Source organism: Cygnus olor, chromosome Z (genome assembly GCF_009769625.2).
Source record: "Cygnus olor isolate bCygOlo1 chromosome Z, bCygOlo1.pri.v2, whole genome shotgun sequence".
NCBI classification, from domain to species: Eukaryota; Metazoa; Chordata; class Aves; order Anseriformes; family Anatidae; genus Cygnus; species Cygnus olor.
In genome coordinates, this window is record NC_049198.1 from 26,090,230 (window position 1) to 26,101,728 (window position 11,499).

Consider the following 11,499-nt stretch of genomic DNA (forward strand, 5'->3'; position numbering starts at 1 on the left):
CCCTCATCATATGAAATTTTTGGGAGTAGCAATTCTTAGGCAAGATGTTGTAAATCCATTAACAGAATATACTAACATTTCTGTTATAATATGCATAAGTAGTATATTTATGTGTAGTATATTTAGTGATTGTATAGTATATATATTTAGTGTAGTATATTTAGTGATGTAATTTAGTATTATATTAGTAGTATATTTATGTGATACCAAAAAGAAAGCTCCTTTGCTCCAGTTTGCCATGGCAGTAATGAAACAGCTATTTCTCACTAAAATTTTAGGTGGATATAATTGAAAGCCACATCTGTATATTATCTAGTAAGTCTGCCCTGATGAAGTATACAAGCAATTAATTTCTAATAAAATACCCTTCTAGAACACAGATGTAACTTGTTGTTGTTATTTATAGCACAAAAGTGGATTGTTATGCTAGTGAAATAAATGTCTGTCTAAAGTAAAACACTTCCCTTTTTTTCCCTGAGATTAATTTCAAAACACGTTTACTGAACAATTCTTTGAATAATTTGAGTATGAAAATAAAAGGGGGACTCTTAATATCAAATGCAGTTCACGAAATAGCTTTTTGCAGCGAGGAGCAGAGTATTGGTTTGACTATGCGTGCAGTACCAGGAACTGCTTAACACTAAAATATCCTATGTAGATGTTAGCTAGGGGTGGTAGTCATTCAGCTGCTTGTATCTTAAGTTAATTGTCCCTCTGTTTTGCTGCCCTCCCACCCCTCAGGCTGTAAATGCAAATGATTCAGAAGCACTAACTGAAGAAAGTACATCAGTAGAGAAGAAGGGTTCAGAGGAAGACCAACAAGAATCTGAAAAGAAAAAATCATCCACTGAAAATGCAGTTGCTTCAGCACCAAAGGAAGAACCCTCAGACAATGGCCTACCAAACAATGTGATAACTGAAGCAGCAGAAGAATCAGTTTCTGAAAATGTGTCACCCAAAACAGCTTCCTCAGTGGAAGATCAAAATGAGGAAGCAGGGCACAACTCACAGGAGGCCCCTGATGCCTTGGGTCAGAGCTCTTTGATAGTGGTGGAACTGGAGGGTGTTTCTTTTCAGCAGCCTTCTGGACAAGAAGGACAGAAGAACCAGTTGGAAGAGCACTTGGAAGAGTCTGCTGATCAGTACACACAGACAGCAGCAGAGCGGGCTGCTGACAGTAGCTCTGAGGAAGCAGAAATTGAGGTACCCATTGTGGATCGGAGAAATTTGCGAAGAAAGGCCAAAGGTTACAAAGGTCCTCCCAAGAAAAAAGGAAAGCCAGCTTAAAAAATGAAGTATTGGTTGTTAATTCATATATTTGTAAGAAAGTTGTCATTTTGCATAAAACAGTAGGGTGTAACTAAACCATCTGGGACACAGGACACACGTGTTTAAAATGCTGGGTTGGATGTCATTTGGGGATTCATCACCTTTGCTCAAATTCTCTTGAATTTTTAACCAGTAGGCATTGAGCTTCATCAGAGTATGAAAGTAAACACCCAGTCTCCTCCTTTTATAAAGGATACATGCAGGAAAAATACAGTTGTGCTAGTAAAGGAACAGTTTGCGTATTTTAGGTGCCAGTCTTGGAAGAAAAAACAAAGTGTGAAATCCTGGCTCTGTTAAGGTCACTAAAATTTCCATAAACTTCCACAAGGCCAGACATCACTAGCATTTTTTTCCTAAATCTTGCATTCTCTACTGTGGAGAAGAGCAGAACAAGAAACATCTTTACTCTCTTCTTGTTCCCTTCCCATAGGTTTCTCAGATGAGGTTAAAAGGATGTAAGATTCTGTAATTCTAGATCTCAATATACTAGAAGGTACATGTCATTAGATCAAAACATGAGCAGCATCTGTCTTTCACTAGAGTTAGACAGGAGGGAATGGCTCTACTTCTGATTCCCAACTATTTGCTAATCACTGGAGACAGCTGAGTCACCCATAACACCACCAATACAGCATCTACCATAGCACACAAAGATAATTAAGTTTTTAATGTGAAGATTTAGAGATGCCTATACAGTAAATTGTATTTGTAGCTTCCAAAGTGAGTGTCTTGCTAAGTGTAAGTTTCTCCAGAATGTATGGAGTGTAGACTCCAGTACACTTATGGAATTGTTTGACAGCCTTTCTACCTACTTGCATGTATTGAATGGCTACTTGATTACTTTGTTACATTACAGGACAAGGATATGACAGCTTTTGATCTAGTATCAGTCTGAATGGAAGTGATGGTTGTATTTTCCAAATACTCAGCTGATGCTGTGGAGTAGCTGTTGAAATGTTGTCTCTGCCAGGTGTGTGACTCCTGTGAGCTCTGGCATTTCAGGTGGTTGTGACATTCATTAGTGTGAATATTAGTGGATGTTTCAGCAATTTTTTAATTTTTTTTTGCCAAACACTATGCCTTTAGGAGTTTTGAGGGGATAGCTGAAAATACTTATGACTCCCACTTTCTTTTTATAACTTGGGTATAATTCCTGGGGTAATATCTTCCCAGTTTATAGCTTTTATTAAAAGCAGGAATTAAACTTTGCTATATGCAAACAGAAATGTAAACAGGCTATTCATGCATGTTTCCCTTCAGAGGTCAAGTAATTTGCTATGTGCTTCTTTCAATAAATGAAGCTCGTCTTGTAATGGGTTAAAAACTCAGGAGTAAGAAAGAACAGTGGTTCTGATAACAGGAAATCACACAGCTGTTTGCCCTGCTGTATACCTTTTCCAGGATTAGTGAACTAGTCTCCCACAGTGTCTTGAGAGTAGAGGGTTTCTGGAAATTGCTGTTCAGGACTTCTAAGGTTCACTTGAATAGTTGCAATGCTGTCTTAATTCTTGTCCCTCTGCGAAGCTAATTTAAGAATCTGTTTTTCACATTTTGTACTTATACAGTTTAACTGTATTTATAAAATATTTTAACTGTATAAGGTATGTGCTTACTATTTATTTCAGCTGATGAAGTGCAATGCTTTTTATCCGTTCGAAGATTATTGGGGGGGGAGGTGTTTGTTTTGTTTGTTTTTTCCCCAGAAACAGGTATTACATAATCTTTAGATTCAGAGTGCATGGGATCAGAGTTAAATCTGGGTTTCTTGAACTGCTGAACACAGTTGTAACTTCCTGTCAATGTACATTTACTCCTTATGAACCCTGTGACTGATAAATATTCAAGATCTTACATGACTTTGTAAACATATTCAAGTGAACCTTAAGCTTTTCTGAAACTAATTAAACATTTTCTATGAAACACTTGAGACAGAACTTATCTATACTATGGTTTCTCCTTTAGTGCTAAGATTTATTGTAGAAAAAAGGTGAGTAATAGTTAGAAAAAGCATCTATTGCATTGCTAAGGATGGGATTTGTGAAACTTAAAGGTTGGTTGTATACAGTATATCATCACTCATGTTCTGTTTGTTAGACCAAACTTTACTAGACATTAATCTGTTAAATACTTCAATTGATACAAATACGTTTGTTTTAAGTTAAGTATTCTGTTGCTCATGAACAGCGAATCCCAGTTACTTTTAGGTAGATTTAATGGATATGTTATCACTTGTATTCCCTGTAAGGTTGGAAAACACTGTGAGAAGGTCATTTCACTTACTAGGCTCTTTCTTTTCGTGGCCAAATTTGAACTAATTTCAATTAGCATCTTACTCCTAGGACATTTGCATACTAAATGTAGAAATACTACAACAAGATTATTAGATGAGGTCGGTCTTGGTTTCTACTGAGAACAGTCGGATTTCTGATCGTATTTCAGTGAGTCAGAGTCTTAAATACTGAGCTTAAACTCATATCTTTAAGTGTATTCTTGAGTAGCTACCTCTGTATATCTGGGGTACCTGAGGTAGTAGCCAATGTCCAGATTATTACCTACCTAATGTGGGCAGGTCTGGTATCATAAACAGTTCTGGTAACAGCTGTCTTGAAAACTAGACATAGGTCTTAACTGTGATTGCAGCAGTACTTTGAGCTAAAAGGCAGTTTACTTCTGTAATAACTTCTTTGGCATCAATCATCTCGCAGTAAATATTGAGTAGCTAAATTGAACTACTGACTTTAAATAGTAGTTTTTTTGCTATCCTGACTGTCCAGTAGGGGAACAGTAGCATGATAGTCTGTAACTGTTAGGTTAACTTACCTGAAAACTGTATTGACTGAAATGTTTTACCTTGGGGAAAACCAGCGTTTTTTAGGCTCAGACAATATTTGTTAGATCTGTAAACTGTCTGGCTCATTACCATTGAACTGTTAAAGAATTTTTAGGATCGCACCAGCAACCAATGATTAAAACATCAACTTTATACATTTGTACCAAATACTATTACAACATGCTGTGGAACTACACGTGTATGGTGAAAGCGAACAGTATTTTTGAGCTTTACTTAGTCTAGGAATAAAGTTTAAAAAACCTTTTGTGTCTTCAACCTTACACTCAAAGAGTAAATGGTTTTGTATTTGAATCCAACATTTGTTAAAATGTCTCTTGTCCTGCTTGTTAATTTTTAGTGGAATTTGCTTTGCTTATCCCACAGTTCCTTTCAGTCTCTTCATTTCAGACAATTCTTGTTTGCTGTTTTCATGTTTCATAGCCCTTTACATGAAAATGTCTCATTATTCAAATGTGCTTTTAACTTGTTTTAAATGTCTGACACTAGCTTTTCTTTTTTAACCATCTAGCATTTGTAGATGTGACGAATCAAATTGATCATCTACAACTTATAAACACCACTAAGTTGAACATAGCAATAAAGAGCCCTAAGTTTGATCTTCTGTGCTTTGAGTGACCATTATAAAAGTTTATTTCAAAGAGGATACACTTCTAAATTTATTTTCATAAATGTGGTGTGAGATGTTTTTAAACTAATGATAACATGTTTATAAATCCTATGAAAGATGTGATGCTATTCTAGAGTACTGTACTTAAGTCTAGTTACAGTGTGTTTTAGGTTTTCCTTTTTTTTGTATTGTCTTGACTGCTTTTGAAATGTTTTGAAGTAGTAATTAAACTTATTTTGTGATTTATTTTATTTTTTAGTATTTGATTTATTTCTGCTACATGAGAGGCATCTTTTAAAGTTCACTAGAACAAAATTGTGTAATTATATTTAGCCTCATTTTACAATCTTATTTAAAAGCTCAAAGATTATAAATTGAAAAATCCTTTACCTTTATATTAAAAAAAAAAAAGATACACATAATTAGTTTATTCATCAGACTTTTTAAAGAGCTGTAGAATAGGCTGTTCTGTATGTTTACCATACGCATTCTGCAGTTTGCACCATACTGTATATTTGGTGTAAGGTTATCAACTCCGTATAGTGTTACATTAAAATGCATTTTGAATTGCAACAATTGTATTATTCAGCCAACAAGTCATGTATTTACAACACAAAATGTAGTAGTGTTCTCGAGGCAGCTGTACTTTATATGGAGGGAGAGGGGGGCAGCAGTACAATGCAATAGAAAATTAAAGTATTGTGTCCATGTTATTAACATGCAGTAAAGGGTAAAGCAACAAGAACTGCAGGCTTTTCTATTTTGACAATGTCCTCTCTCCAAGCAAATGACTACCTGGCTTGTAACCTTCTTTTAGTTTTGAATCACTTCACTGCACAAGTAAAAATGACAGTAAGTTACTAAGCCCAGACTAGAGCAATATGTTAAGCTAACAAAATAACCTGTAAGAGGAGAAAACTAAGGTATACTTAAAGTATTGTTTCTCTTAGATGGTGTAAGAGAAATCCCAAACCTAGTACAAAAACATCGAACTTGACTTCCTGGCTTGAGTTCCAGATGGAAATGGCGTTATGGTCATGAAGATGATTATGGGATTGGAGTATCCCTCATATATGAGGCTGAGAGAGTTGCAATTGTTTAACCTAGAGAAGAGAATGCTTGGGGTGGAGGGAGCAGGCATCTTACCCTTGTGTACAAATACCTGGCAGGAGGGCATAAAGAAGATGGAAATAGATTCTTAGTGTGTCCAGTACCAGGATGAGAAGCAGCGGCTACAAACTAGAATACAGAAAATTCTATTTAAACTTTAAACTTTTCTTAAACTGGAAGCGTGGTCAAACACTGGATCAAGCTGCCTAGAGAGCTTGAGTCTCCATTCCTAGAGACAGTAAAAACTTGACTGGACACAGTCCTCAGACACCTGCTGTAGTTGACTCTGCTTTAAGCAGGGGAGTTACACTAGGCAATCTCAAGAGGTCCCTTCCAACCTTAACTATTGTGTGATTCTATCATCTGCTATTCAGTCATTCTATCATTCTGCTAATCTGCCTTTCCCTGTGGCCTGTTGCATGTACGATAGGTGCAGACAGCCACCTTTGGTCTTAAACTTACCTCTATGTTTAAAAACAAACCCCAAACTATTCATATTTGGGCTTCTGAAATATCTTAAGAGCTCTGTTTGAAAGTTTTCCTCTTACAGTGCTGGGGGAATAAGATGGTCTTCATAAATCAGAAAAAAAGTTTATAAGGACTTGACTTCACGTTCGGGTTTAAAAGCTCCTTTGCTTTGAAGTGAAGTACTGTTTAAGAGTAGGACTATAAAATGCTGTGTGTCTGTAGTGAAAGATGGTACTTAGTTTACCACCAGACTCTTGACTTGAAGATGACTGATGCAGTAGACAGCATCAGAGGAAGTCAGTGTAAAAGCAGCTTGTTTCCTGTATTTTGAGGATGGAAGCTAAATATACCTTGATCAGTTGATGCTTGTGACTTTAAATCACCCATGATAGCTACAAGGAGCTGCAAGATCAGTGTTATCACGCTGTTCTCAAATATCACATTATCTTGAAAACCCTACAACTTCTTGAATTTTACCTTATGAAACTGTTAATCTCTTGCCTGCCTGCTTTACAGTCATTATCCTTTCCACAAACACAGTCAGGGATGCAAAGGGAAGAAATAATGGAGGTAATAAGAAAAAAGTCATTGCCCTTCTAGTAAGCTTCCCACACCCCCACAATGCAGATGTGATCCAACCCCATCCTTCTGTAGGGGCAAGTACCAAACTAGAGTGCTCAATTTCTGATGTCCGTCTGCAGTAAGTCTGCATCCTTCCACCACTACTACTTTCCCAGAAGCTGAGTGCAAGTCCGCATGCTCCTCTGTAACTTTAGCTTTACAGTGGGCCATCATGGGAGATAATGGCTTTATTTCCTATTGATAGGAATGTGAGCTAAAAATTTATAGAATATTATCTAAGCCAGGCAACTGCTACTGTAGAGTTGACAAGATTTAGTTCAAATCCACACCATGTCAGTCAAGCATGAAAACCAAATTACTTTATTTAGACAGTGTTCAGCTGAACAGGTTAGAAATCTGAACAGTCCTTTCTGGCGCATTTAAATTCCTGACCAGCTTCTGGCGCCAATGTTCCTGAATGGTTGAAGGTTCCAGAGATCTTCCAAACTTGTTGAAACTGCACCGATTTTGTAAGAGTCAGCGTCCAATGCTTAGTATCAAACACAGCTTAGACGAGCAGAACCGCGTTAATACAGCCATCATTTTCTGGATTGTTTGTTACTTGTGCGTATTTCCCTAAAGAGAAAAGGAAATGAAATGTTTACAAAAGCTTGAAGTAGGCTATACAGCAAGTAAGAATTTTGCATGTTTGCAAGTTTAATCCACGAGTCTCCTTAGAAGGGGAAGACATTCCTGTTCCCAAACTGAAAGCATTCTGAAATCTAAATACACTTTCTGATGAGTTGCAAACTTCCATTCTCAATTACTACTCAGGCTGTTTTTATAAATGCATTCTTAAGAGTAGATCTAGGTGCATTTAAAAACACCAAAACATAAGTTTGGCTACACGTTCTGCTGTCCAAGTCAACCTCACTGTTAAAAGAAGTTAGCCTGATGGAATGAAGACACTTCTACATACAACTTCCACTGAGAACTTAGTTATTCATAGTTTACATGGTTAGGTCTTTATAGCCTTTTAACACTTCTTAATGCAAGACGCAGGCAAGCAAGTTAATTCATTTTTCTGAACTTTGCCTAATTTGATGTTGAAAGTCTGAACTGAAAGCCTAATGTTAAATAAAACTAGTGTTTTTATAGCTGTCCAGTAATTGCTTCTGCTACAGCCAAAACCTAACATGGATAAATTACAATGATCTATTTTACAGGACAGAGCCTTCAGAATACACCAGGCAATAAAGACTTAAAACTAGTTATTCAGTGCAGCTAGTTTAACTACTTACCCCAGATAACTTTGCCGCCTTGCGTCACCAGGCCGAGCTCACTCACGTTCACTTCAATGACAGTACCTTTGGTAATTACCCCCAACGTTGTATACAAAGGAGAAGACGGATTCTTTTTTACACCAAGGATAGGCAGGCAAAAAGTAGCTTTCAGTTCAGGATGTGTCACATGTGCCTTCTTGAAACGTAAGCCCTATTGCACAAAGAGTTGGAACAAATTAGTTTTTAAGCTCTCACAGCTAATTTAGCACATTATGTCCTCAGCTTTATGCATTTTAACAGACTGGGAAGAATGAAACAATCCGTAATATAGAATGTCATCTGCCTGGTATAGAATGCCAGGTTTGTTAAGAACCTGATAAAAAACAAGAGTAGCTCAAGAAGAATACTTGCTACCACAGGTTCCATGAAGAAACGAGGAGTTTACAGTAAAGCATTTAACAGTCCTACTGGTTTTTGGACTTGAAACGTTTCCTTTATTCTTGTAAACCTGAGAAAACCTTTCACATATTACAAAATATTAAACACCCATCTATTACACCTCTTTCTATCTAAGAACCCATGCTCTTTAAAGGGGGCTTTACCACTAAGTACCATAACCTTTTGTGTGTCAATAAAAACCTACTCAAGGCTTCTACTTTGTATTTATATAAAAACTCTGCTGCCTTACTGAATCTGATCTTCCCTCCTGTGCACTGCTAGGCAGGCAGAGCCTAGACACTGTTCTTCGCAGCTGTGTTAAGACAAGGCCAGGCAGGAACAGCATTTCCCTTGCATACTGTCACCACTGTGCTTCAAGCTTTGTTAGCAAACCAGGAGGACAGAGTACTTGAGTCCTACAACCGAGTCGGCCTCTGCAGCTGACAGAATCACAGTAGCTTGAAAAAGACAGAGGTTTCCAAAGTACTGCTCCTACAGACCTTCCTGATTTGAGAGTTCATGGATTTAACTCATTCGTGTCATCTGAGTAAGAGTGGAAACATTCCAACACAGGCAGTGGCTGTGACTGCAGGGGTATCTCCCCACCTGCCAGTTATTCTAAGTTGACATTTCTGCAGGAAACTACTAAGAACACTCTAAATCAGCAGTAATCAAGTGCATTATCACACAAGGAAGTTTCCTTACCAAACTCAGAACAGCAAGTCAAGACATTTATTACTTAAACATTCTTTGAGTCTCAAGAACATTACCATTGGTCGAATGAATCGTTCATATTTAGGAGGTTTCCTAGTAAAGCCATCTCCAACAAAACAAACTTTTGTAACCATTCTCTTCCAGGCCTTCTTCTTTCTCTTCCCTGTACGAATCACTTTTAAAACTTCTGTTTCTGCCTGTGCACGGACCTTTGGCACAGGAACCTCCCATTTCCCCTGCAGAAAACATAATTGTCATTAAGTCATAGATGTGCTAAATCGAAGGAGACAACCAAAGAATAAAATAAAATATAACCAAAGAGAGTACCTGTAGACTGTATCTTTTTATATACCTTATAGCTACTTATTTTAATTAGTATTTAAATTTATGAAAATCAAGACATTGCACGTGCTTTGTTCAAGACTGGTATGCTATTCAGTTTCAGCTTTCATATAGTATCGATATTTAGAGTTTGCTTCAGCATCAATACCACAATGTGATCATTGTCACACAAAATACCAAGTATCTGGCTTTTAATACAGTTACTTACCGCTTTCTCTTTTCTCTTCTGTTTGATCATGTTAGAGAGAACCTTAGCCCGTGACTGGCCTTCTCTGTCCAGCAGGTATGCTGGTACAGCTCCTTTAGGTGTTTTTTCATCATTCTTTTCCTTTGTCTTTCTCTTTTCATGCATTTTAATGCTGCAAAGAAAGAAACACACTATTTTTGAAAACCCACTCAGTATTAAGAATAGAAAAAAAAAACACATTTTGAGATATGATAGCCTCCTACCTCAGGTAGTGCCTACTCTTTTTTTTTTTTTTTTTTAAAGAGATATTTGTAAACAATGTAATGTAGTATGTATTTAGATTTAAGGAATAATCCTAAATATTTTTCATGGAAAACTAGTTATTTCTCTTAATATAACGGCTGACAGATTACAGAGTGCATCAAAGCCTGTCAATTCCTGACAAGACAGGAATACAAGGCATGTCTCTTACTAAGGAATTTCTGAATAGCTTAAAGCAAAGAGTCTAACTCTCAAAGCCAAGCACATCTGTGCAGTGCTAAAGCCAATACAGTATTTTTGTATTGTGTCACAGCTACATGATTGTCATTGCTACTGCTAATTAATGCTTATTTTAACGAATGCTTTTAGGAACAGAATTGTTAACTGCATTGGTAAACACATGAGTTGAGAAGAGGGGAGGTCAGATTACGCCTTAACCATTCCATCCTAAAAATTAAGCGATATTTAAGTGCAACGTATGACCAAACAACTATCTCTTTATAGCTCTGTGAATTCCTCCAGTGCCAGGATGACCGGCCGATGCCAGGGGAGCAGTGGCTACTCACGTCTTTTTCATCTGGATCTTCTCGGCATGCCGCTGCTTGTGGTAGAGCTTGGCCTTCAGCCCAATCATCTTCTTGGCCTTCCTGGACCGCTCGTGGGCCTCCCGGCCCTCCTTCTTCCTCTTCTTCTCGTGGTAGTCCAGGCGGTACCCATACCGCTTGCGGTGCAGCTCAATGTACTCGTTCTGTGGCTGTGGGTGCGGGGCAGCGGGGTCAAACCCAAACCCAAACCCAACCCTGTCCCCATATCCCATATCCCATCCCCCAAACCCCGACCCCATCCCCATCCCCCAAACCCTGACCCCATCCCCATCCCCACCCCCCATACTCCGTCCCCGTCCCCCAACCCAATACCCCGTCCCCATACCCCATACCCCATACCCCATACCCCGTCCCCATACCCCATACCCCGTCCCCATACCCCATACCCCGTCCCCATACCCCATACCCCGTCCCCATACCCCATGCTCCGTCCCCGTCCCCACTTTCCCCCGTCCCGTCCCGTCCCATGCCCACCATGGCGGCCTCCCCGCGGCCTCCCCGCGCTGCCAAAAGGGCGGTCCCCCCGCGCGGCCGCCCCGGCTGGAAACGCTCCCCCGGCGGCGGCTCTTTGGTTCTCCGCGGGGCCGGGCGGCCTCCTGCGCGTCTCTAGAGCCCGGCACCCGGCTCGGCGGGGCGAAAAAGGGGCGAAGAAGGCGGCGGGCAGGGCTGGAGCCGCGGGCGGGGCCGCTGCGTCTGCTGAGGCCGGGGTGGGAGGCCGGGGCTCGGCGCGGTTCCGGAGAGCG

The 11,499-nt window shown here is 39.2% G+C and overlaps 2 protein-coding genes across 5 annotated transcripts in view; one reads left to right on the forward strand and one right to left on the reverse strand.

The window, feature by feature from the left end:
• Window positions 1-5,033, forward strand: part of FAM169A (family with sequence similarity 169 member A) — a 36,930-nt gene extending 31,897 nt beyond the window's left edge. For all 4 annotated transcript variants that reach the window (XM_040542017.1, XM_040542020.1, XM_040542019.1 and 1 more), the window contains exon 13: window positions 742-5,033. In XM_040542017.1, coding sequence (XP_040397951.1) covers window positions 742-1,287 — 546 coding nt within the window. In that variant the 3' untranslated portion in view covers window positions 1,288-5,033. The remainder of the gene's footprint in view (window positions 1-741) is intronic.
• Window positions 5,034-7,291: 2,258 nt separating this feature from the next.
• On the reverse strand, window positions 7,292-11,372 carry NSA2 (NSA2 ribosome biogenesis factor). The gene is made up of 6 exons (XM_040542025.1): window positions 11,231-11,372; window positions 10,718-10,905; window positions 9,912-10,062; window positions 9,418-9,597; window positions 8,228-8,420; window positions 7,292-7,562 (listed from the first exon to the last, which is right to left on the reverse strand). The coding sequence occupies exons 1-6, from the start codon at window positions 11,231-11,233 to the stop codon at window positions 7,495-7,497; spliced, it is 783 nt and encodes a 260-aa protein (XP_040397959.1). The 5' UTR covers window positions 11,234-11,372; the 3' UTR covers window positions 7,292-7,494.
• Between the last annotated feature and the right edge of the window lie 127 nt (window positions 11,373-11,499).